The 26,257-nt window shown below is 61.0% G+C and overlaps 1 protein-coding gene across 3 annotated transcripts in view; it reads left to right on the plus strand.

The window, feature by feature from the left end:
• The window catches only part of ARID3A (AT-rich interaction domain 3A), a 34,870-nt gene extending 8,978 nt beyond the window's left edge, over nt 1–25,892 (plus strand). For all 3 annotated transcript variants that reach the window (XM_060007255.1, XM_060007254.1, XM_060007253.1), the window contains exons 4-9: nt 15,202–15,274; nt 18,615–18,798; nt 19,161–19,408; nt 21,755–22,036; nt 23,211–23,309; nt 23,788–25,892. In XM_060007255.1, coding sequence (XP_059863238.1) covers nt 15,202–15,274; nt 18,615–18,798; nt 19,161–19,408; nt 21,755–22,036; nt 23,211–23,309; nt 23,788–23,963 — 1,062 coding nt within the window. In that variant the 3' untranslated portion in view covers nt 23,964–25,892. The remainder of the gene's footprint in view (nt 1–15,201; nt 15,275–18,614; nt 18,799–19,160; nt 19,409–21,754; nt 22,037–23,210; nt 23,310–23,787) is intronic.
• Nucleotides 25,893–26,257: the final 365 nt, after the last annotated feature.

Below are 26,257 nucleotides of genomic sequence, written 5' to 3' on the forward strand. Positions count from 1 at the left end.
GAGTGGAGGCGCTGCGTCATGTGGTAACTCTGTGTTTAACCTCCTGAGGAGCTGTTGTTCACAGTGGCCGCTCCATTTTGCATCCCCGCCAGCCACACGAAGGTTCCAGTTTCTCCACGTCCTCTCCGACGCTTGTGGTTAGGACTTTGGTTCCAGCCGTCCTGGCGGGGTGGCGTGCAATCTCACTGTGGTTCCGATTTGCATTAAAGGTCGGGATGATTATCTTCCCTCCTCTCCAAGGTCGTGTCTGCTCCCCACAACTTGTAAATGAGCTCAGAGGTATAGAGATGACAGTTCTAGGTGGTATTTGTCGCCCAACTGTGCGCAGGCGGCAGGTGGAGCGTCTCGCGTGTGTCTCGTGTACCTTGGTTTCGTGGTGAGGCGGGGGGCGCTGTGTTTGCCCCGTCGTACAGTGGTGGAAGCTGAGGCACGGAGCCGTCAGGCAGCTTTGCCCACAGTCACACGGGGGAGGTGTCAGAGCTGGGATTCGGCCCCAGGGTGTACTGGAGGAGTGGACAGATGGTGAGGGGCAGGGGGCACGCCCCCCTGGCTGCAGGTTTCGGGGGAGCCCGGGTGGCCCTCCTCGTCTGAAATGGAGGCGGTTGGTCCAGGGCCCAACAGCAGGGTGTCAGGACCCGGTGCCTGGACACACAGGCCCCCAGGCAGGAAAGGACCCCGCCCGTCCCCTCTCCCCTCCCTGGGCCTCCTGGGGCCTGTTGAATTCCCGTGGGTGTCCTCCTCCACCCCAGAGTGTGTGGCCCCGGAAATGGGTTCAAGCAACTTGGGGTGAAGCCCTGGGCCTCAGATGCATCCTCAGCAGGAGGCCGGGGTCACATTTTGGGTTTTTTTTTTTTCTGCTCCTTTCGCCTCACTTCGATTTTTTTAAATTATGGAAGGTACACATATATACATTTTTAAAGTCCCTTTTTGATGCCAGAAGTGACACTTGACACCATTCCGGTGGGGGATAAAAAGGGAGGGATTCCAGTGAGGCCTGAGGCCTGCCAGCCCCCTCTGTGACCTAGCTGGCAGCAGCTACGGTTTTCCCAGGCCTTTCTCTGTCCGTTTACACAGAAACGTGACGCGTAAGGTATCGAAGTGTGGTCTCTCGGGGGTCTGCCAGGATCTGCCAGACGCTGTGCTGGACGTGCTGCTTTTCTCGTTTTTTCTCATAATTTTCACTCTGCATCTGTCTGTTTCATCAGAGTGTTTCAAGTAGCCGAGTTCTTTTTAGCCGTTGCGGGTTCCCTTGTGGAGCTGACACCAGCACGCTGGTCTGTTTTCCTGTTTCCCTGTTGTAAACAACACTGCAGTGAACATCTCTGGGCTCGTGAGGGTTGCTTGGGGCTGAATGGGGTGGGGTTAGGGAGCAGGAATTGCCGGGACTCCGGGAAGAGGTGGCAGATGGTTTCTTCATCCTACCTGGGAGCCCCCGGAGGCTGGGGGCCCAGAGAGGGACACACGTACTTCAGCCCTGAAGAGTCAGGGCTGAGCCAGAGGGAAGGCTGCCCAGAGGAATGGGCTTTGGAGCTGGGGCTTTGCAGGACATGTAAGAGTTGGCCAGATGGAAAGAGAAGGGTTAGGGCCTGCATCTTGGAATGGCGTGGCTGGAACATAAAGTGGGAGGGGTAGGGGTGGGCAGACATTAGGGCAAAGCAAAGGGGGGCTCAGAGGGGGGCCTTAGCATGGTTTAGTGCTGGGGGAGGGAGAGGGATGCTGGGAGAACCCTTCTGGGCTCCACAGTCCAGGCAGGAGTGGAAGAGGCCAGCGCTACAGCCGGTCCTGTGGGACCAGGGTGGAGGAGGAGAATTTTTTGGTGGAGTGTGTTCTGGGCATACAGGCTGGAGGTCAGGCACTGGCTTCTGAGCCCAATGACGTTGAGCCGGTTTGCTTGGGGCAGCGTGGGCTGGGCCCAGGCCCATGGGTCCTGCAGGCCAGCTCTGGCGCCGAGCGTCTTCCTGGGGCGCCGGGGTCCCTGGGCCCCGTGCTGGGGGCGGGACCGGTGCCAGGAAACCCCCCGGGAGCCCAGCTCTGCCCGCCTGGGACAGCGCCCACCTCATCAAAGCCACTGCGGCTGCTGGCGTGGAGCCAGATGGGCCGTGGCGGGCGTGGGGAGGATGCCGCCTGCAGCCCTGGCACCGTGCCCCCACCCGTGCCAGCCCTGGGAACCACACTGACTCAGCCGGAAGAGCCTTATCTGGCCCTGGCGCCGCCGCCTGGCTGCCCGGTCACCGCCGAGGGGTCACTGCCGCTGTGGCCTGGCCCCCCACGCCCACCGCTGCTCCCCACCCCGGTGGCCACTGCCAAGCGCCCAGCCCCTCCCCACGCTTTCTAATGACACACATGGTGCCGGAGGACGTGGTGCCCGGCGGGCGTGGGGTGCACGGGGGGTCCAGCCCGCTGACCTGGGTGAGCGCGTGTGCGTGGGGACGTGGTGGCTGCGTGGGGTCCCTGTGGGCTGGGGGTTCCCGTCTCGAGGGACCCCGTGTGTGTCGGTGTCTGTTTGCAGAGCCGGGGCTCTGGGGGCGTCTTGGGCCCCCCTGTGGTGTCCGTGGCCACGCGTGTGTCTGTGTGCATGGTCTGGGGCCACGTGGACCCATCTTCAGTGTCTCGTGTATCTGTCCCCTCAGGCGCCTGCTTGTGTGTCCCCGTTTCTGGAGTGTTTGTGCACGTCTGCGTGCACCCCCGTACGACTTGGCCCTGGCATGTGTGGACGTGTTGTGAGTGTGTCCTGAGGCCTGGGTGGCTGAGCTTGTGTATCCGAGCGTGTCGATCCCAGCGCTTTGCCTGTTCCACACGTCTGTACGGTGGATGACAGGTGACCCTTTCCCGTGGCTGCTTTGCGTGCACATGGCTGTATGCTTGTGGGTCTGCAAGCACACACGTGTGTGCGTGCACGTGTGCCCGTGTGTGAGCCTTGCGTCCCCCCCCGCCGGCCCTGCTGGCCCCGTGTCTCGGGAATCTTGAGCGTGCGGTGGGGCCCATTAACCGTTAGCCAGAAAGTCACGTTGCCCCAGTCAGTGGCTTGAATCGGCGGCCCGGGCACAGGTCAGCTGCCCGCGCCTGTCCGCGTGGCTTCCCGAGCCGCCTTGCTGACGCAGCCCCAGGGAGCCGCGAGGTGTGACCAGGGCCTCAGGGGCTGCAGGGGGTCCCACCGCCAAGTTACATCCCTTCCTCCTCTCACGTGCTGTGTGATCTCGGACAGGGGTGCGCCCTGTCTGATCCAGAGGTGCAGTCGGGGGGTGCCGAGCAGGGCTCACGTGCTCTGTGCCTCAGTTTCCCCACCTGAGACAAAGACCCTTCAACCCACCGAGCCTTCTGATCTTGAGCCAGCACCCCCTGTGGTGACCTGGAGGGGCATTCCGGGCCCTCTGGAAGGCCCAGTGACCCCGTTGGCAGACGCCATCCACTGCTCCGGGAGGGTCCGGGGGCAGCTGGGGTTGTGGGCTGTGGGTGGGCACACGTGGGGGCGGGGCCGGCCCGCCCTCCTCTGCTCGCCCAGTTGCGCTCGGCCAGAGGACAATTGGGGGTCACGGGGTTAAACGGTAACCAATCTGCCTATTGAAGGCCCCAACTCGGGACGCAGCCGTGCCCCTCGTCAGGGCCAGCGGGGGTCTCGTGGGGCCGAGGGGTGTGGCGGACACAGTCAGCGCCGCCTGCCGCCACCCCCGCCTTCCAGACAATGAGCAAGAAACAGATGAAACCCTAATTCCAGGAAGAAACCTATCGGGGGGCACGAATGGGCACGTCTGCCCAAAATCTCAGAAGGGGGACCTTGCTTGGAAATAGGGTCTTTGCAGGTGTGATGCAGTTAAGATGAGGCCACAGTGGAGGAGGGTGACCAGTGCCCTTAGAAATAGAGGAGGGACACACAGAGACAGAAAATGGCCGTGTGACGTTGGCGGCAGAGACTGGGGTGATGCAGCCACAAGCCCAGAGGCCCCCAGAAGCTGGGCGAGGAAGGGAGGACCCTCCCCCGCGCCTCTGGAGGGAGCGCAGCCCTGCCTCACCTGGATTCTGGATGTCTGGGCTCCAGAGCCGTGTAAGAAAAAACCCCTGTGCCAAGCCCCCCGGCCTGTTGCCGCCCCAGGAAATGAGTACAAACTCCAGTGAGGGCTTTGGGTCCCTGATCCTTGGGGCTCAGCAATGCCGGGCAGATTCTCAGGGAGCCTGCCCGGCCGTGGGGCCTCCTTAGGGGACCCCGACCGTGTGGTCCACGGGGTCATGGGACTGCTCTACGGCGCAGAGGCCGGGCTGGGCACCCGTGTGCGTGTGTGTCTGAGTCTGGGCCTTCCACAGGCATGTATGGAGTGCCTGCTGTGTACCAGCCCCATTCTGGGCACCAGGTATGCACCTGTGAACAAAGCAGACAGAAGTGGCCGCCCTTGTGGCCACGTAGCAGTGGGGGCCGGGTGGGTGCCTCGGCCGAGGGCGGGCCGTCTGGGGCCATTATCTGAGAGCCAGCCAGCGGACGAGGGTGTGTCTGTGTTTGTGTGTCTGAGTCTGGCTGGACGGGTGTGTCCATATGCGCCTGGAGACCACGCCAGGTGGTGGGACCTGCTGGGTCTGGGCAGGGCTGAGGGTCCACGTGTCGGGGTGGGAGCATGCGTCCAAACAGGGCTGGGAGGGTCCGTGTGCAGCCATGGGGCAGACCCGGGTCCATGCCACGTAGAGGTCCAGGTGGGGGGGCCATGTGGTCTGTCTGGGCGGGGCCCGGGGTTCTCTCAAGGCGGGGGTGTGCCTCCTGCTACTGTCCTTGGGAGTAGGTGGGGCATCTCTGTCCAGGCTGGAGTGGCCGTGGGCCCTGGGGCTGTGTCACATTCTCTTTCTGCCCCGTGAGGGGTCTCTGAGGGTCCCCGTGGCCACCCCAGCCTCTGCCCTGTTAGGTTATGTCCCCCAGCCCACCACCCCATGGCTTCCAGTGTGGGTCTTCCGGGCTTGTGAGGCCCCTACCCAGGGGGTCGCCCCCAGCCCCAGGGGCTGCCAACTCTGGTCGGGGTGGGCCGCCCGCTCCTTCTCTTTTTCTTTTTTTTTTTTTTTTTTTTGCGGTACGCGGGCCTCTCACTGTTGTGGCCTCTCCCGTTGCGGAGCACAGGCTGCGGACGCGCAGGCTCAGCGGCCGTGGCTCACGGGCCCAGCCGCTCCGCGGCATGTGGGATCTTCCCGGACCGGGGCACGAACCCGCGCCCCCTGCATCGGCAGGCGGACTCGCAAGCGCTGCGCCAGCAGGGAAGCCCTTCCTTCTTTACTTTATCCCCCCTTTTAGGACGAGCCCCGTTATGTTGTTCCACGGGGCTCTGACTGGGCCTGGGGCCTTGCTGGAGGCTGGAACTCGTGTGACTCCCCCAGGCCACCCTGCCTGGCATGGGGGAGCCGGGCCTGGAACCTGGCCGGGGACAGACGGACCCTCTGTCCTTTTCCTCTCTTCTTTCCGATCTCCACCCTCATCTGCCCACCTGCCCCCATCACCCTGTAATTACTCCCAGCTGCCCTTTTCCCGTGAGTGCCCAGCGGACGGCATGCGTGGGCCTGGCTGCCACCCTCTCCCGGCCTGGCGGCCCCTGCCTCAGCTGGCACCCTGCCCGGCCGACGGCCCGCCCGGCCCCTCCCTGTGTCCTCTAGCTGGCGCACGCATCCACCAACAGGGTGCCCAGTTCTTGGACGAGAAGTGGGGCCTGAGGGCACCTCTGGGGCGCGGCTTGCGGGATCTTAGTTCCCTGACCAGGTATTGGACCCGCATCCTTCGCAGTGGAAGTGCAGGTTCCTAACCGCTGGCCCACCAGGGAGTCCCTGAGGGTTATTCTTTTCTTCGATGCCATTGCCGTCTGGGGGGAGCCCAGCCAAGCTGGGGTGCGGGTGGTAGCTGCTCCTGACACCCTCCTTCTGGGCACCGTTTCCCCGTCTGGAAAACAGGGGCAGTGTCCGAGCTGGTGTTCTGTTGTCATCACTGTCGGTTACCGGTCACCGAGGGTCCTGGTGGAGGAGAGCAGGCGTGGTGGGCACCAGCTCGGCCCCCGGGTGCCCAGCGTGGGTCTCGTCTGTCCTCCTCATTCCCTGCAGGAGCTGCTCCCTGGGCGGCGGGATGTTCCAGGAGCAGAGTCCCCCTCTTGCGGTCGGCGGGCGGGTTTGTTGGCAACCTGAGCCCGCTGGCCGCCGCGGGCAGGTTCTGTTTTACCATCGGCCTGGAGTCTGGCAGGGGCTCCTGCAGGTGTGCCGGGCGGGAACCCCCAGCCCTGAGCCGTCCAGGGCCCCTTCCTCTTGACTCCTGGGCGGGAGGCGGGAAGCACCCCCCTTCCTTCCTGTGCTGTCTGGGGGAGGCCCGGGGACGGTGGGGACCCGGTCAGCACAGCCAGGGAGGGGCAGCAATCAGCTCTCTTATGCTACTGCTCTTCCGTCCCGCGAACCCGGGCTGGGAGTGACGGGGCCCTCGCTCCCTGGGCAGGTGGATCCTCACGCACAGCCGGACCGCTAGGAGAGTCCCTTCTGGTGCTTTCCCCGCTGCCGGCGGCTCTTCTGCAGGGAAACAGGGCTGCTTCCTTTCAGAAGAAACCCCATGGTAGGAGTTTTAATCCCCGGGCGCCAGGCTCAGAACCCTGAGCCAGCAGCTAAGTGGCAGCTAGACAATCGTCCTTGGGTTTTGGGGGCCTGGAACCCCCAAACGAAACGCCCTGAGAGCAGCATGCAACATCGGGTTCGTAATTGCTGGCGGGAGGGAGGGAGGGAATGAAGAGGGAGAAGATTCTGGATTTTTGGCTGTCTGACTCCAAAGCATTTGCCCGGTGCCCCCTGAGTGCCAGGCGGTCTCGGGCAGGGTCCCACCCCCAGCCCCACAAGGCTCTGAGGTGGTCCAGAGGCACCAAGGGGCTCAGTACTGGGTTCGAGTCCAGCTCTGCGGCCTTCTCTCAGCACCTCGGTTTCCCCGTCTGTGAAATGGGCTCCCATGCAGATAGCAGTCTGCTCAGAGCCAGGCCTGTGGGTGGGGGCTCCCAGGTGGATGGGAGGCGGCCCGCCCGGATTTGCATGTCGTTTGCATGCCGCAGGGCAGCTGCCTTCCTAGAAGTTTCTCCTCATGGTTCCCCATCCTGAGTGCGTCCTCAGTGCTGGGCCTGCTGGCATCCCCAGCTGTGACATGGAGCTGGCGGGTGACAAGCCTTGTCCTGCCACCAAGGTGGCTCCTCCTCCCTGCCCCCCAACCCCCCACCCATTTTCCTGGAGCCAGACTCTTCTCTCTGCGCAATCTGCTCCCATGGTTCCCTCGTCCCCCACCTGGAGGACCCAGGTGCACCCTGCCCACTTCACAGGTGGGAAGACTGAGGCTCCAGGAGACCCCAGTTACATGAAAGGTTGACCCAGAGACGAGGGCACTTCCCCGGAACCTCACCACCTGGAAATCCAGGAAGAAGCGCCTTTAATCGTCAGCTTCGTGGTCAGGCTCTCTGACTTGTTTCTGGAACCTTTATTAGTATTTGTTCCGTGGGGGGGGGGGGGGTGCCGTGTCTTTTCGGAGAGGGGGCACATGCTGGTTGGTTGGGGGTGTGGGGGTTGGCCAAGCTGGCAGATGTTTCTGCCTGGCCCAGAATCACTTCCCCAATTTCCTGCAGGCCCAGTGGGGGCCCCTGCAGCCCTGGAGCGCTGACGGGAAATGAAAGGGCCATGTGGCCCTGCGTCTGGCGTGGGTGGGTGGCCTCAGGGGTCAGGTGCGCCAGGAGGGCACTTGTGGGAAGAGCCTGAGGTCGCCCGGTGAACACTGATTAAGCCCCTACTGTGTGCAGCAGCAAGCAAGGCTGCCCTTCCCCCATCCTGCCGCAGGGATGGCCGGCTCCAAAGACGCCCCCCTCCCTCACCACCTCCCCCTGCCCGTGTGTGACTCCTGCTGTCCCCCTCGCAGGCCTGGGGCTCCCAAGGGTTGTCTGGGTCTCTCTTGGGCATCCAACACGGGCCTTAACATACAGAAGGTTGGGAATTCCCTGGCAGTCCAGTGGTTATTAGGACTCTGCACTTTCACTGCTGTGGGCCCGGGTTCAACCCTTGAACTAAGATCCCGCAAGCCGTGCACCGCAAACAGTTTAGTGCAGCCCAGGAAAAAAAAAAAAGCATACAGAAGGTGCTCAGTCACGGCCGCAAGATGGATTGACCTGGCCGCAGCCCCGAGGGCTTGACAGGGAGGGTTCCAGACTCCAGGTGCTTCCGCCCCACCCGGCCTCCCCGCGCCAGACTTCATCTATCCGTCCATCCATCCATCCATCCATCCGTTTGTCCCTGCCCCGGGGTCTCTGGGGAGGGGGCGAGAAGGGGCAGGAGCGCACCCTCTGGGCTGGGCTGCGGAAGAGGATGGTTACAGCGGGGCTACAGCGGGGCGGCACCAGTGCCGGACCGAGACCCGCACGGAAGCCCCTGGCCGCCTCAGTGGGCACGAGGGGAGGGGCTGTGGGGGATGTGGGTGCCGCCCCCGCCCCACCCGTGCCCTGCCCCGTCCCGTCCCCCAGCCCTGCGCGTGGGCGTTTCTGTGAATGGGGGAGGCTGGTTGGCCCCCAGGGACCCAGCCCCTGCCCACCTGGGTAACGGCTGCCAGCGCTGAGTCATGGGGCGCAGGGCCTCCCAGGGCCCGATAATGTGAGGAGGGGCTTTATCAGCTGGGGTGGGGCCGCCAGGAGGGGGAGCCAGGTGGGGGGACCGGCAATGCAGAGGCCCCGGGCAGGAGCAGGCTGGGAGCAGCGAGGGACCAGTGCTGGGGAGGGACCAGGTGCAGGCATCTGGGGGGCCAGGACCACAGCCTGGCAGGCAGGAGGTCTGGCTTCTTCTGACAGCAACAGGGAGCCAGGGGCCTCCTCGGAGCAGGGGAGACACAGCCTGATCTCGATGTAAAGATTAAAAGCTCCCCGGACTCTCCACCCTGGGGGGCTGCAAGGAGGAAGTGTCATCCTATTGTTCTTGGGTGTTCTGTGGGGGGACGTTGAGGGATAAAAACCAGCTGTGCGGGCTTGTCTGCTCTTTCAGTGCAGTTTCACTTTGCTTACAGGAGTTACAATGAATCAGTTCTTGTCCAAAACCCAAAGAATATAGAAATAGTGAGATTGGTAATAATAGCCAAAAAATGGAAATAATCCAAATGTCCATCAGTGGTGAATGGATAAACAAATGTGGTCCATCCACACACGGGAGCATCACTCAGCCGTGAAAAGGGGTGAAGCCCCGACACTCGCTACCACGTGGATGGACCCTGAGAACACGATGCTCAGTGAGAGAAGCCAGACACAGAAGGACACAGAGTGTGATTCCACTGATGGGAAACGTCCAGAACAGGCAGATCCCCAGAGACAGAGAGTGGGTTCCTGGTTGTCAGGGGCTGGGGAGGGGCAGGGGGTGACTCCTGATGGGGACGGGGCTTCCTTTGGGATGATGGAAGGTTCTGGCACTAGATAGGGGTCGTGGTTGCAGAACAATGTTCAGTGCACCAAAGGCCACTGAATTGTTCACCTTAAAATGGTGAATTCTGTGTTACGTGACTTTCACCTCCGTAAATATTTTTTTGAACGATCCAGGACCAGGTAGGTGAGATGAAGGCCCTGAGGCTCCCGGGCGGCGCCAGCCCTGCCTGACGCCTCACTCCGCCGTTCATCCTTGTCCGTTCCCAGACCCCCTCCGAGGGCCAGGGTTCCAGCGGGGTCCCCATGGTCCCCACACATGGACGGTGTCTGTTCCTGCCGTTCTGGCCGTGGGGGGAGCCATCCTTCTCTGGTTGCCCATATGAGCCGTATTGGACACAAGTGCAAAAACGGGCCTTTTTCCGGACTTCCCTGGCGGTCCAGTGGTTAGGACTTGGGGCTTCCACTGCAGGGGCCCCGGGTTCAATCCCTGGTCGGGGAACTAGGATCCCACAGGCCACACGGTGGGGCCAAAAAAAAGAAAAAAACCACGAGGGGGCCTTTTCCACCTGTTCCCAGCTGTGGGCCTCTCCCTGCCACATTGGTGGCTGCCAGGGACAAGGTTGTCCCTCTCTGGGGCTGGGGGTCTCCGGTCGCCCGAACGCTCCAGGTTCCTCCTGATTTTGTCCCTGTATCTGCCGTCCAAGGACATGGCCTCACTCCTGGAGTCCCCCTGCCGCCCAGTGGCCTCATGCATCCGAGGTAGGGCCCCGCGGACTTTGGAGCCACCTGGGTGTCGGGAGGGGGGCTGAGCGGACACCATTAAGGGGGCAAAGTTCCTCCTGGGGGCCCTGGAGCGGGTGCTTTCTTTACAGCTGGGGCCCCTCGGCCTTGGGCTGGTCGCCGCCCTGGGCCCGTGCAGGCTGGAGCTGGGGACACGGTGCCAGGGAGGGGTCTCCCGCGTGTGGGCGGCCCTGGGGGCGCCCCTCCCCCCTGCACCAGGTCCCCCCTCGCGGTTTGATGGAGGCCACGGGCCTGTCCTCCTCTTTCAGGCTGGCAGGTGGACCCAGGGCATGCGTGGTGCCCTGGCTCCCGAGGGGTCCGCTGTGCCCGCAGGGCGGCTTCGGGGGAGGGGGCCCCACCCCGGGGGCCATCGAGGCCTGGTCCGCAGCACAACCCGCTGACCTGGCTGGGAGCTCCTCGAAGCTGGTGGTAGTGAAAATGCTCACCTTTCGCCACAAACAAGAATTTCCTGTTTGCCCCTCGCGCACCTGGGGGAGGGGAGGTTATCTCACTTTTGCCTCCCTGGCCCCTCCCCCACCTCCCCTGCCCACTCCCTGACCCGGAGCCTGTCCTGCTTTATCTGCTTCCTCCTTGCAGACTGTCCCCTCCACCCTCTGCGGAGGGGTGGGTGGCGGGGTCCCTCCGGGGACCCCCTCCTCTCCCCACCAGCCTCCCCCTCCCACCTGGGCTGGGCCCAGAGCGAGGCAGGTGGCCTTTTGCGCTCATCATCCTCCCGACGCGGTCGAGGGCCCACTGAGAAATCCATGTGTGGCATGAGGCTGGGTGGCGCCTTTGCTGCAAAGGAAACTGAGGCAGAGGCCGGGGTCAGAGGGTGAGGAGGGGCTGGGAGGGGAAGGAGGGAGCCTTGCGGAGATCCGGGGAAGTGCATTCCAGAGGAGGGAGCAGCAGGTGCAAAGGCCCTGAGGTGAGGGCCTGTGGCTTTTGCCCAGAAAGCATGACAAGGCCCAAGGGGGCCGAGCAGAGGGAGGTGAGGGCAAGGAGGTGACAGGCCAGTAGTGACCGCAGGGGAAGTGGGATCCTCGATGGGGGCAATGGGAAGCCATGGGAGACTGTAAGGCGGGGGAGAGTCTCTCCCGGGCTGCCCGGGAAGGCCCCTCTGGCTGCTCAGCAGGGGTGGGGGCTTGGCTCTGCTTGGTCTGTGCCTCAGTTTCCCGTCTGTGAAGTGGGTGGTGCCGGGGAGGGGAAGATGGACACGCGGGCAGTCCAGCCTTGGTAACTAGCGGATGGATGTCACTGGGTAGGGGCCCAGCCACAGCAGAGACCGGCGGAGGGGCCTGTCCCGGTGACCCCGCCCAGCAGGTGGAAAACGGGAAGGGAGGTGTGTGCTTGGGAGCCTCTGTGGGAGCCCCCAGCCCGGGCCCGCACGTCCACACCCACATCCTCGGGGTTCTGTACCGCCTTCACAGATGTGGCTTGGGGAGGACAGGCTGTGAACCCAGCAGGGCAGACTCCCAAGTGCCCCCAAGACCCTTGTCTGCCCGACGCCAGGACGCAGGTGGCCCGAAGTGTGGGTTGTGCACGGACACATCTCGGGTTTGGGAAAGGATAGGGGTTCCCACCCCCACGTTGCTCGGAGAAATCAAGGTCCACCTAACGAGCATTTATGAAGCAGCTGCTGGGCGCCCAATTCTAGATCCTGGCGACCAAGCAGACAAAATCCCAAACACCCTACCGGGGCAGGTGGACAGGAGACCATACCAGTGTGTCAACCCATGCGGCTTGGTGGTGCGGGGGAATGGGGTACATAGGAGAGTCGCCTGTAATCGGTGCATGTGCTCCAAGTGAGAGCACAGGCACGCGGGGCTTCTCTCCAGGGCGACGTGGGAACAGAGACCTGGGCGACAACGGGGAAGCCCGCGGGGACAGAGCTAGGACAGAGCCAGGACGGCATTCCAGGAGAGGAGCTGCCAGGTCAAAGGCCTGGAGGGGGGACCGCGGCCCCTGGCGGGTTTGAGAAGCAGTGGGAAGGCTGGTGAGAGGTCAGCTGGGAGCGGCCCTGGCAGGTCTTCTGGGACCCGTGGCTGCAGAGAGGCGGGGTGTCCTCAGAACTGGCGGGAGGTGGAGGTGGCCCCGTGATCAGAGCGCCCAGTGGCCCCGGGGAAATCAGGCTCCGGGGAGGGGAGACTGGGGCAGTTTATCTGGGGCCTCAGCCCAAGGCGGGGGTGTTTCCTGAGGTTTTGCCCAACCTCCAGCCTGGGTTTGCAGCTCAGGGTATGACAGTGCCTCCTGGTCCGTCCAGAAAGGGTCAGGGTTTCAGCCAGAGGGCCCAGGTGGGCCCGAGGCCTGGGTGTGGCTCAGGATCTGTTGTGGCCCAGCTGCGTGGCTTGAGAGCCTTGTGAGGACAGGCAGACGGGCCCAGGGGCTCACGAGGGGAGCCTGGACACCACCACGGGGGGCCTGGACACCGCCCCCAGCTCCCCCATCCCTGAGGCCTGGTGGGCAGCCCTAGCTGGCTGGCCAGGGCAGGACACACCCTGCAGGGGTGCGGAACTTGGGCCCAGAGCCCCATATAGCTGGGGCGGCCTTTACTGCCCGTCTTTGTTGTTGGCTGCCCACAGCAACAGCCATTAATTCTTCCTTCTCTGTCGGCAGCCTGCCCACCCCCTTTATGGCCTCGCTGGCCGCGCCACGGCAGCCCGCCCACCGTTTGACCTGGGAGTTAACGGCCCCCCACCAAGCCAGCCCACCTCTGCCCAGCAGCTGTTCTCTGCCCTGAGCCTCAGTTTCCCCACCTGGAATATGGGGGTCCTGATGGTTCCAGGAGCTCAGGGTGAAGCTATTGTGTTTGTCACCCACTGTCTCTGAAAGAAGGGGAAACTGAGGCAGGAGGGGCACTGTGATCTCTTGTGGGAGCTGGGCCCAGGAAGGGCTTCATGCCGGGTGGACCCCCCTCCACCAGGGTCGGGATCTCAAGAGAGGAGATGTCGCCCCCTCGTCAGGAAGGGCTTGAGGTTCGGTGGTCCCCGGTGAGCTTCCTGGAGCGGCCATAACAAATGACCACAGACTGGGCAGCTTAGAACAGCAGGGATTTACTCTTAGTTCTGGAGGACTGACGTCTGGGGCCAGGGGATGGCTGGGCGTTACTCAGGCTCCAGGGGACGGTCCTTCTTGCCTCTTCCAGCTTCTGGGGGCTCCAGGTGTCACCCCAATCTCTGCCTCTATTTCCCCATGTGTCTCTACGTCTCTCCTCCTCTCATAAGGACACCAGTCACCCTACTGTGGGACCTCATCGTAACTAATGTCATCTGCAGAGACCCTATTTCCAGATCAGGTCCCATCCTGAGGTTCCGGGTAGATGGGAACTTGAGGGCAATTCCCCACAAGTCTCTCTGATCTTCTGTGCCCAGCCTGGCCCACGTTGCGGCCGAGAAAATCAGGGTTCACTCAACGAGCATCTATTAAGCAGCTGCTGTGTGCTCAGCCCCATTTTAGACTTTGAAAACAGAACAGACGAAATCCCCGACGTTCCAGCCGGGCAGACAGACAGGAGACTGGACCAGGCTGTGAATCGTGGGGATCTGATGAAGGGGCCAAGGGGCGCACACAGTGCTGGGGGCTGTGCGGGCAGGGGGAATGAGGATGGGGCAGGGGCAGTGGAGGCGGCCCAGGCGGGTGCACGCCCACGGGAAGGTCCACCTGCAGGCCCCACACCCCTCAGGCAGGAGGAAAAACGGGGCCTCCCTGGCCACCATAAATCAGTGCAGGAATGCAGCTGGCCAGCCGGCCTCTGGCAGGGTGGAGACAAAGGCCCGGCCTCGACCACCCAGGTCTGGGCTCCTGGCAGCCGCCACCGCCCCCCGCCCCGGCCTGTACCCTGCGTGCCCCACTATCTCTTCATTACACAGATGGGGAAAGTGAGGCCCAGAGAGGGGCGAGGTGGCCGAGGGGTAGCCAACCCAAGGACCCTGCCTCCCCAGGCCCGGGGATGTCCCATACCGCAGGAGCTGGGCACCAGTGTGTTCTTGGGCCCTGATGACCGATTGTCTCAGCTGGGGCTAATTGGTGGTTTCAAGGCCCCACACAGTCCCGCTTGCTCTGTGTCCAGGTGGCCATGGGGACTGCATTCCCCAAAGCTTAATTTGAAGCCTGCTATCTGCACTGCCCCCCTTGGTAAATCCCCCCCCCCAACTTTGCTCTCTAATTATCTCTGCCGGCTTCCCCTGCCTGCCAGCACCTGGGAGCTGAGGCTGGGGACCCCCTGCCCCGCTGAATGCCCAGACCGAGGCCCTCTCCCCACGCCGGTGACTGGTGAACCCAGGCAGCGGGTGCGCAGGACAGAGCCTGGGCTGAGCGTCCCCGAGAGTCCTGACTCCAGGCTCAGGCCTGCCTCTGTCCTCAGCTACAAAATGGGCCACCTCTCAGGAGCACATGCGTGTGACTCAGTGGACCGTACCGGACGTCCACCATCCTCACGGTGGCGATGGTCTAGGTGGGATAAATTGTGCCCCCCAAAATGAACATGTTCAAGTCTGAGCTTCAGGTTCCTGTGAACGGGACATGATTTGGGAATCAGGTCTTTGCATATGTGATTAGTCACGGGTGGAGATGAGGTAGCCCTAAAGCCAGTGAGTGATGCCCCATAAGAAGAGGGGGATTTGGACACACAGACACAGGGAGAAGCCACGTGAAGACAGAGGCAGAGGCCGGGGTGATGCAGCCACAGGCCCAGGACACCTGGAGCCCCAGGAGCTGGAAGAAGCAGGAAGGATCCCCCCCCAGCTGCCCCCCGCCCCAGCCTCTGGAGGGAGCACAGCCCTGCCGCACCTTGATCTCAGACGGCTGGCCTCCAGAGCCAGGAGAGGATAAATCTCTGGTTTAAGTCAAGTGTGTGGTCAGCTGTTACGGCCGCCCCAGGACAGGTGTCTCGGTCCTTGTTTGATAGTGGTGGGGGCAGGCCTCAGGAGATGTTTGGACTGTGGGGGGCCGGGGGTCTGGGGCCGGGACCCCTCGGTTGGCCCTCCGTGCCATGTGGACGTGGCACCCACACCCAAGCTCTGGCACCAACTAATCCATCCCCTCCCTGCCGTCGCAGCTCTACGAACTGGACGGGGACCCCAAGAGGAAGGAGTTCCTGGATGACTTGTTCAGCTTCATGCAGAAGCGAGGTGAGGCCTGCCCGCCGGGAAGTCCCAGATATGAGCACGCAGGAGAGGGGGCCCTGCTGCCCACTGCCGGGGGCAGGTGTGTCAGCCAGGCTGTGAGTGAGTTCTCCGTGGCCGGAGGCATCCAAGAGATGCCTGAGGGGGGAGACACAGCCCTGCCATGGTGGCGGGGGAGGTCTGAGAGAAGAGGCACCATCCTGCCTTGGGTATCTGACAGGAGACACAGCCCAGCCTTGAGGGTCTGATGGGGGAGAGACAGCTGTGAGAGTCTGAGGGGTAAGTCCTTGGGTGCAGGGGGGCTCTCAGGGCCCCAACCCGGAACTGACAGTCCAGGCTTCCTCCCTTGCTGCTGAGACCCGGGCGCTGAGATCCTGGCTCCCCGGATCCCCCGCAGTGGGGCTGGCCTCTGTCTGGGGAGCAGGGTTGCGTTCCCAGGCACGCAGGCAGGCAGGCAGGCGGGCGGACGCTGGGTGGCAGGACAGAAGCTCCCCACAGGCTAGAGTCTGGCCTTCCTGCCGCCACTGGTGGGAGGTTTGGGTCCCGGCCCCTCCCTGCTCCCACCTGGGGCCTCAGTTACCCCATCTGTAAGGTGGGCCACCAACACTCCCCGCCGTGTGGCAGTGCCCCAGATGTGCTGAGTGCCAGGTCCACAGTTATTATGCGCCAACAGTGTACCAGGCCCAAGCCACCTGTATCCCCCTACACCCTGGGGTGTGGGGTGAGGCGGATGCCAGACGCGGCCTTGAGAACAGCGAGACGACCAGGGACGGAGGCCAGGCCTGGGGAGCAGGGACTGGTCTGGGTGGGTGTCCAGGTGGGGAAACGACGGCCCAGACGCTGGGGGGGCGTCGGGGGCATTCAGGGTGAGCCAGGCCCAGGGAGGATGGGGGAGGAGGGCACCCAGAGGGTCCCCAGGGCCTTCCCTCAGCTCAGAGCTGCCAGCCAGCCAGGGGTCTCAGGAGCACCCACTGCGTGTGGGGCTCATTTCCTTGATACCGCCTCCCCCCACACACCCCCAGCAGGGTTATCACGACCCCCACTGTTCAGGGAAGGAAACTGAGGCCTGGAGAGGGGAGAGGGCCTCTGAGCCACAGAAGCAGGAAGGGGCGGGGCTGGGGCGGGGCTGCTGGGGGTGGGTGGGGCGGGCAGGGGAGCTGCATGCGCTATGACTGTTTCAGGGGCCAGCCAGGCGGCTTCTTTGTCCAGGGCCCCTGCCCGCCCCTCCCTGCCAGCAGCTTCTGTAAACACAGGCCCAACCAGGCCCAGGCCGGAAGGGAAGGAGATGAAAGGGGAGGGGGCTGCGGCCTCCACATTAACTCCTCCTGTGCCGGGGGTGGAGGAATCCAGACCCAGCCAGGCCTGCTGCCCCCCACCCCGCCGCCCCCCACCCCCCATGTGGTCAGAGAGATCGACCCACCCTTTATCATCCCGTCCACACCTACCTGAGCCCCCCGCTCCCCCTCCCCCCACCACGGGGCTCCAAGCTCCCAGGCCCAGAGCCCACCCGTTTTGCCCCAGACTGGGGTCCCGGTGTCCTGGAGGCACGGAGGAAGTATGGTGAGCTGCCCCAGAGTGATGAGGCTGGGGTCCTCTGGGGCCCCCAGCTCCTGGCCACACAGGGCTTCAAGGGTCTGTGTCCAGCCCTGTCTCCCTCACCAAGCCAGGTGCTCCTGGAGGACAGGAAGCAACAAACTCCTATGCAACCCTCAAAACCCAGCTCCAAGGCCCTCTCTTCCCTACCTTCCTCTTGAATCCTCCCCTCTATAATTGGGGTCGGGGGCTTTGGGGCTGAGAATCTGGATACCATGTCCTGCATCCCATAATAAAGTAGTCTTTCCCGCACATCACAAAGTAAAAGCCTCCAACTGGATAGCTCTCTGAATTCTCTGGGGGCTGGACATGGAGGAGGGGTCCTGCCTGCACCCCACCTTCCTGCGGTTTCCTTGACAACCTCTCCGCCCTTCCTTATCGCCCCCCCACCCCCGCCCGCCTCCATCAGTGCCTCTCTGTGCTCTCCCAGCCCCACTCCTTCTATAAACATCCGTCGCCCGGCTGCCGGACCAGGGCGCAGGGTCCCAGGAGGAGCTTTGGTGTGATTCCTTCTTTTTCCCAATGCAGAGCCTAAACCAGCGTCCTGGGTGGGCCAGGTGGGCGCTGTGGGCGCATCTGTGGGGCTGGGTGTGCTGCTGACACCTGGCGTTGCTTTTCTCTATCCTTCCTGGGCTGGAAAATGAAGTGGGTAGCGTGGGGGTCTGAGGCCCATCTTCCTCAACCCCCTCCAGGAGGTCTTCATTCCTTGGGGATTTTGCAACCCAGGAAGGGCCCGGCAGTGGCCAAGGTTGGCAGGAGGTGGTTCCGGATGTCCAGCTTGTAGAGGGGGGACCAGGAAGCAGGGTCCTGGGTACAGGGCATTGTCCAGGGTGGGGGCAGGGAGCAGGAACCCACCCTGGAGCTTCCCTTTGCCACCTCTGCAGGGGCGGCAAGCATGCCCCCAGGGCTGGGGTGGGGGCCTTCAACCTTCCCTGTTGTTAATTGAGCACCTGCTGTATGCCAGGCTGGGCACCGGGGGACCCCATGTGAGCAGGACAGCAGGTGGGGGCCACAGACAGTAAACCCGTACTTTCCCTGCCAGGGAGAGAGGTTTAAGTGGGGGCTTCTCCACCCTCAGCCATGATGGTGCCAGGCAGGCTAAGCTGAGACCTAAGGGCTCCCACGGCTGGGGCTTCTGGGTGACAGGGAGATGGCTGTGCAGGGGCTTGGAGCATCGGGGTGGGTGTAAGATGGGAGCAGGGCTGTCTGTAGGGAGGAGCCCCCTCCCGAGGCTGGGCCACCCCCCCCCTCCCTCCCTCCCTCCCAGGTCTGGCCCACCTCCCCAGTGTCTAAGCTGCAAAGTGGATTAATCAAGCCCTCCCTCCCCCACTGCAAAGCCCCCAACACAGCAGAGTTGTTTTGGCAGCTGTCGTGTCTGTAGGAGGAATAACAAAGGCTGTGTTTCTCCTGCTGGGCCCCCAGGTTGGCCCTGCAGCTCCCCCGTCACCCACCCAGGTGAGAGCAGCATGAGGCCAGATCACTGATGGAGAGACTGAGGCAGAGCTGCCTCCTCAGGGCTCTCGCAAGCAGGGGTCTCACCCGGGTGACCCTGCCCCCCCCCCCAGGGGACACTGGGACACTGGCATCCTCTCCTGGCATCCAGTGGGTGGGGCAGGGAGGCTGCTCCACCCCTCACAGCGTCCGGGACGGCCCCCAAGAGAGTGAGCCGCCCCAGGTCAGCTATGCCGAGGGGACCTGCGCTCACCGACGCGTCGGGCACCACCCCAGGTGACGGCACCCCCCCTCCCCGCAGGGACGCCCGTGAACCGCATCCCCATCATGGCCAAACAGGTGCTCGACCTGTTCATGCTGTACGTGCTGGTGACGGAGAAGGGCGGCCTGGTGGAGGTCATCAACAAGAAGCTGTGGCGGGAGATCACCAAGGGCCTCAACCTGCCCACGTCCATCACCAGTGCCGCCTTCACGCTGCGCACCCAGTGAGTGCCCGCCCGCAGCGTCCGGGCAGAAAGGACCCAAGGCAGGGAGGAGTCGGGGGGGGCGGGGGGCGGCCAGACCACAGGGTGGAGGGTGGAATGTCCTGGCTCTGAGGCTATGCAAATTGAGTGTTGAAAGAATAGCAGGTAGTCGATGTGGGGACGGGATTGGGGACATGTCACAGGACAGGTATTGAGACAGAGGGAACAGCACAGGCAAGGACCACGGCTTGGAGGGCTGCCGGTTGCTTCCGGGCAGAGATGTGGGATGGGGATTGAGGAGCTGGTGCTGCAGCGGGGCTTGGCTTTATGCAGACCCCAGAGGCATCCCAGGTGCCATCCTGTCCCCTTGCCCCTGCCTGCAGGTACATGAAGTACCTGTACCCCTACGAGTGTGAGAAGCGTGGCCTCAGCAACCCCAATGAGCTCCAGGCCGCCATCGACAGCAACCGGAGGGAGGGCCGGCGCCAGAGCTTTGGGGGCTCCCTCTTCGCCTACTCACCGGGCGGGGCCCACAGCATGCTCTCCTCGCCCAAGCTCCCTGTGTCCTCCCTGGGCCTGGCCGCCAGCACCAACGGCAGCTCCATCACCCCAGCCCCCAAGATCAAGAAAGGTGAGGGCTGCATGGGGCCTGGGGCCTGATCTTGACTCAGCTTCAGCCTGGCGGTGTGTCCCAGGGAGGGGACTGCCTTTTCCCCTCCCTGGGTAACTGGGATGATAGACCCCAAAGTTGGTGTGTAAGAAGGCAGCCAACCTGCTTATGCTGTGCTCGTAGCAGACATTACTAATCAATTGCCATTTTTCCAGCCCCAGGCCCCGTAGCAGGCAGACATCACTAATCAATTCATTTCCCCTGAACCTGTGCCCTCAGCAGACATCACGAACCGATAATTTTTTCCTCCAGTTCTATGCCAAGGCAGACATGGCCAATCAAGCCCAATTTTCCCATCCTATACCCGTGGCAGACATTACTGATTAATCACTGTTTTACTGTGGCCCAGTCCACTTGCCTGTGGCTGGTGTTTTTATTTAATTAATTAATTAATTTTTAATTTTTTGATTTTTAATTTATTTTTTGGCCACATAGCATGTGAGATTTTAGTTTGCTGACCAGGGATCAAACCTGGGCCCCCTGCATTGGAAGGCAGATTCTTAACCACTGTGCCACCAGGGAAGTCCAAGGCTGATGCTTTTCATCGCTGTCGTTCTCTCTAGTCCCTTGCACATGGCGGACATTACTAGTTGATCACTGTATTCTTTTCCCTTTGAGCTTTAGAATCCTCCTGAACACACTGTCCCACCAGACACCAAGGGTGTCGTGTGGGTCATCAAATGGACTTTTTTTTTTTTTTTTTTTTTTTTTTTGCGATACACGGGCCTCTCACTGTTGTGGCCTCTCCCGTTGCGGAGCACAAGCTCCGGACGCGCAGGCTCAGCGGCCATGGCTCACGGGCCCAGCCGCTCCGCGGCATGTGGGATCTTCCCGGACCGGGGTACGAACCCGTGTCCTCTGCGTCGGCAGGCGGACTCTCAACCACTGCGCCACCAGGGAAGCCCCAAATGGACTCTTTAACCACCCCTAAAGCTATTGCTAGGTGCCCCTGGGCAGCTCACTGCCCCTTGCTGAGCCCAGCTTTCCTTACACGTAAAGTGGGGGAAATTATGCCTTCTCTGTGGGGGTGTTGGGGAGCCTGCAGTGTGTAAAATGCCCAGCGTGCAACAGGCCTGAGGTTGCAGGTAGCTGGCAGCCCCCCACCCCTAATCCCCATCCATGGCAGACATCACCAGCCGATCACAGTCCCCTCTTCCAGCAAGTCTCTGAATCCTCGCTAACACACGTGGCAGCCCAGCCTCAAGCAGGTCGGTGCACCTGTCCGAGGTTCCATTTCTCATTTGCCACATGAGCTGTGACTCCCTACTTTCCAAGCTTGGCCCGGGGATCCGAGGTGATCCTCACAGCGCCCTGAAAATTTGGGGCTGGTCAGATCTAAGGTGAATGGGGTCTCACCAGTGACAGCTCCCCCCGGCCTCTGTGAGCCTCAGTTTACCCCCCAGCCTTGGGGAGTTGCAGCGATACCCATGAATGTCATTAGGCATCTGCTGCATGCGAGGTCCTGTGCTGGAGCTAGGGAGGACGGGGGCGGATAAGGGAGAGGTTCGGACCTAATGGAGCTACCGAGGGGGCCAGGAAAAGCTGGTTCTGATGGGTCCCAGGGGCTCTTTTCAGCTGAGCGGGAGGCAACCAGAAAGGGCTGCAGAGACTCCAGAGCAGAGGGCCTGGCAACTGCAAAGTTTGGAGTGGGGACCCTCCTGGAGAGGCAGCCCCAGGCCACCAGGGATAGACACGGGAGGGAGAGTCAGAAGAGGAGACAGTGGGACCAGTGGGTGGGAACCACGGGGACGTTTGTTTCAACCACAGGACGGGAATGGTTAGGAGCTGGTTCTGGAGTTGGGCTGCATGGGTTTCATTTCAGCTCAGCCTCTCTCCAGGTCTGTGGCCTCAGGAAAATTATCCATCCTCTCTGAGCCTTGGTTTCCTCAGCGGTAAAGTGGAGAAAGGGGTGACTTGGTGGTTATGGGATTGTTGAGATGGTTCACGTTAAGTGCTTTAGACAAGACATGTGGTGAGCTCTTGTCATAACTAGTATTATATGTAACATGTGCTATTGTGGTGTCTCTATAACACTAATGCTAAATACTACTATGATACTGTCACTGTAACTAGTATTGTCTCCGTGACCTATATTACCATTATGCTGGTATCTGATGTCAGCCTGATACTAGAAAGGATCTTATAGCACTTGTGTCTATTCAAAAACCTGTACACTTCCCTGGAAAGGAAGTGAGCACCCCATCGGTGGAGGTATTCAAGGGGGTACATTCCTACCTTGGGTGGGAGGTGGGGACTGGGCCACCTCTGTTCCATTCTGGCCACCAACCCCTCTTCTCTCCTGTCCAGAGGAGGACTCGGCCATCCCCATCACGGTCCCCGGCCGCCTGCCAGTCTCCCTGGCAGGTCACCCCGTGGTGGCAGCCCAGGCAGTAGCGGCCCAGGCAGCCGTGGCGGCCCAGGCAGCCGCCCTGGAGCAGCTCCGGGAGAAGCTGGAGTCTGGGGAGCCTCCTGAGAAGAAGATGGCCCTGGTGGCAGAGGAACAGCAGCGGCTCATGCAGAGAGCGCTACAGCAGAACTTTCTGGCCATGACGGCCCAGCTGCCTATGAGCATCCGGATCAACAGCCAAGGTACCACCCTGGCGCTCAGACCCTCTGTGCTTCCTGCATGCGCACAAGGGCCCCGTAGCCACCACGTGTAAAGAGTGCTTACGGATCAGTAAGATAGAAAGGCAGACAAACCAGTAGAAGAAATGGGCAGCTCTGACTCGTAAACTCATAGGAAAAACCGTTCAACTCCATCTAGTTGGGGATCTGCAAGTTAACGAGGAGATACCGTTTTTCACCCGTCAGAGTTTGATAATATCAAACGTTGGTCAGGATGTGCGGAAAGGGGCCCCATTGGTCCTGCTGGTGGGAACGTAAATAGGTGACAACTTGGCAATCTCTTTTAAAAATAGAAAATGTGCTTGCCCCATGACTGGGTGATTCTGCTTGGCATCTAGAGCAGAACTAATGTAGGGAAACAAGGAAACACAGGTTTTCAAGGACGTTCACTGCAGTTATTTGCATGACGTCACTAGTGTGTCCATCAGTAGGGGAATTCTTGAATCAAGTCTGGAATACTTTGTGGTCATTAAAAAGAATAACATGGAGGGCTTCCCTGGTGGCGCAGTGGTTGAGAGTCCGCCTGCCGATGCAGGGGACATGGGTTCGTGCCCCGGTCCGGGAAGATCCCACATGCTGCCGAGCGGCTGGGCCCGTGAGCCATGGCCGTGGAGCCTGTGCTCCGCAACAGAAGAGGCCACAACAGTGAGAGGCCCGTGTACTGCAAAAAAAAAAAAAAAAAAAAAGAATAACATGGGGAATTCCCTGGCGGTCCAATGGTTAGGACTTTGCGCTCTCACTGCCGAGGGCCCAGGTCCAATCCCTGGTTGGGGAACTAAGATCCCACAAGCCGTGTGGCACAGCCAAAAAAAAAAAGAATGACATGATTTGGGTGTGGGGACACCACTTAAGACTTGTAATCATGCTGTACACCTGAAACTAACACACTGTAAATCAGCTATAGTCCAGTAAAAATTATTAAAAAAAAAGAAAAAATACTTCTAATCAAGAAAAAAGCAAATTTGAGACAAATACATCCTTATTCAATAAGTATTTATTGAGTACCTACTGTGTGCGCTGCTGAGAGATCCTGTCCAGCGCTTCGAGAAGCTTCACGTCTGGTGGGTGACCCACGTCACCCAGATCATTGCATAGGTGGGTTTATGATTACAAAGGGTGGTTTTTCTTCTTCCCGCAGGCTCTGAGAGCCGCCAGGACTCAGCTGCGAACCTGACCAACACCAATGGCAGCAACAGTATTAGCATGTCAGTAGAGATTAATGGAATCATGTACACAGGTAGGACCACCCAGCCCCCATGCCCACCTTGACCACATCTCTCCCTCCCGAGTCCTGGTTGCCCCCACCCCCACCCCCCGGGGGTGTGGCCTTCTTGAGCCCAGACCTCGTCCCTCATGAGACTCAAGTGAGATAGTCTGTGTCCTATACTTAGCACGGAGCTCAGCACAGAGTAAGTGCTCAGAAATACATATCCTGTGTTATATATCTTATAGCAAATGATGTTTCCAGGTTCCTTCTAAAAAAAATGTGATCAGACCCATGGCTCCTATAGACCACCAGGTGGCGATGTTGACACAGAACAGCTCGGTGGCTGTAAAGACCCCCATGGTGGGAGGCTGAGGAGATGGTAGTGTCCTGCAAGCCGGGGGTAGGGGGGCGGGCACGCTCTTTACAGGGGGTCAGCGCTCAGGAATCCCTTGCACCTGTCACATGATCTTTTAAATTCTCCACGACTTGTCTCCTGTCCTTGCACCAGGAGTGCTGTTCGCCCAGCCGCCGGCCCCCACGCCACCCTCAGCTCCCAGCAAAGGCGGAGGTGGCAGCAGCCGGGGAGCAAACAGCGGGACCAGCAGCAGCGCAGGCAGCCAGGCGGGGCCAGCAGGGTTGTCTGCACCCCCCGCATCTTCTACCTCAAATAACTCATTGCCTTAACCGCTACACTCCTCACCCTGGGAGCCCACCAGACGGGTCAGGGGGTCCAGGTGGGCCAAGCAGGGGCCGGGATGGCGGGAGATACGGGTGGGGAGGGGAGGTATCCACAAAGGAGCGACAGCTGACGCCAAAAAGAAAAGAAAATATATATATACATATATATATATATATATATATAAAGAAAATTTAATAAAACAGGGGAAAACCAAGGAACACTTGAATTACTCAGGTTTCGGACATTCAGAGAGATGAATTGTGAGAGCAGCAAAGGAAATTAGAAACAAGAGAGGCAAATGTCTCCTAGGGCTTTCCTGTAGCCCTAGCGGACCCACGTGGACTGGTGTCTGGTTTGGACAGGCCAATCCTGTTTACCTCATACATCCCTGCACTGTGTTTTTTCATTTTTATCTGTTTTTTTCCCTTTTTTTTTTTTTCCCTCTTCATCACACACTCACCACACCCAGCTCCTTGAGTTGAATGAAACCCCTGAGCCAAGAGCAGTTGAATTTTTTTCTTGTTGCTTTCGGGAACTTTTTTTTTTTTTTTAAAGAAATAGTGAACTTCAAAGTCTGTAGGGTTTTTAAGAGGTTTCGGGGGTTTTGTTTTGTAAATATTCTATTTTATTCTTGGGGGAGGAATCAAACCTAGGAAAAGGATATATATATCTATATATTTGTGTTCATTCAGGGAAACTGGACTTGAAAAAGCAAAAAAAAAAAAAAAAAGAAAAAAAAAGAAAAAAGTAATACCCTTTTTATTTTTCCCATGACTGATTTGGGTTCGGTTGTGCATTTCCTGTGGCGCAGTGGGCAGCTGGCGGGCCCAGGACACTGGATCCCTGGGCTAGAGTCAGCAGAGCCGATGAACTCAGGTGCTGTGGTAGGGGCTGCATGCCGGGGGTCCGCGGGAAAGGGGAGCAGGAATGCTGAATGGTAGACATCACCGTACTTGTTCTTACTTCATGCGGGGCTCCTCAGTCAGGAACCCCAAAGTCTTAACTCGAAAGGAGAAATTGCTGGGAGGGGGTTCGCCTGTCAGCCCCAGGCTCCTGTCTCAGGGATGAATACGGCCTGGGGACTCCCTTGCCTGAAAGGGCTGCTTTTGGAGACTTGTCCATGCGGGGGACACGGGTGAGCCGGCCTTAGCTCAGGGCAGGGTTTCTGTGGGGCCACGGCACCCTGAACACCACCCCTCCCCCCAGCATTTTCATCTCCTCCACTTTGTCCCTTCGTACTTCCTGGGGTCCCTGCAGTAACTAAAGGAACTAAATAGAGGCTGAGAAGGGGCCGTACCCCTCCCTCTGCGACCCTGTGCCCCGTGTCAGAAGGTGGGCATCGGGGGGGCGCGCAGCTGGGGGGCATTAGTTCAGGGCTGGTGAAGGTCTCCACCAGGCGAGCTGCACATCCGTCCTAAGCCCAGGCGCGGTTTGGGGTCCCTGGGGACCAGGTGCTGTTGGGTGGGGCCGTAGCTCCCACAAGGTAGCGCTGTTTCACGTTCCTCTGGAGTGGGGTAGGAGGAGCTCAGCTGTTCCCAGGGTGAGCCTGGAACCTCTAAATGGGCCCAGGGAGCCCGGCCTAACGAGCCCGGAGCGGGAGGGCGCCGCCGGCCGCCTCCCGCCTCCAGCCTCCAGCCTCCAGACCCCGGCGTCATCTTGTTGCCTTGGAGACCGTGAGGGTGGTCCTCAGCCCCCCTCCCCCCGCCCCCAGTCTCTCTGGGTTTGGGTTTGCCTTGCAGGGCTGATGTGTGTCTTTGGGAGGGAGCCCGTTTCTTTGGTATATCTCAGGGTCGCTGAAGCCCCCCACCCTTCCAGGAGGGGGTAGCGCTGGACGCGGGGCTTTCTTCCTGCTTTTCCTTCTGGAAGGTTCTCCCCTCCCGTCTCTCACTGCAGCGGCACAATCATTGTGGGAGGGGGATCCTTTTGTCCCCAGACACAATCTGCTCCCCTCTCGCCATCACCCCCCCTTCTCCCTCTCCGCTCCCCCCACCTGACCGCAGCAGCGTGGGCGGCTGCCCTCTGCCCCCCCACTCCGCCCCCCATTCTGCCGGCCGCGTGGGTGGGGGGGAGGGGGGGTCTCTGCTGCGAGTTTCTTTCTACCTCAGGTCTGACTTTTGATGCCAAAACCCCCGCCAGGCCGCCCACCCCCCCAGCCCCCAGCCCCCAGCTCAGGGTCCCACCCCCGTGCGTCCTGTTGAGATCCACGTGTGTCTCGGGGAGCGGGTGTCCTGCAGGAGAGGCGCCTTCCCCCGGGTCTAACTCAGGGTGTGCCTGCGGTGCTGGGCGACGCTGATGATTG

The sequence above is a fragment of the Delphinus delphis genome, chromosome 3 (assembly GCF_949987515.2).
Source record: "Delphinus delphis chromosome 3, mDelDel1.2, whole genome shotgun sequence".
In the NCBI taxonomy this organism is placed as follows: domain Eukaryota; kingdom Metazoa; phylum Chordata; class Mammalia; order Artiodactyla; family Delphinidae; genus Delphinus; species Delphinus delphis.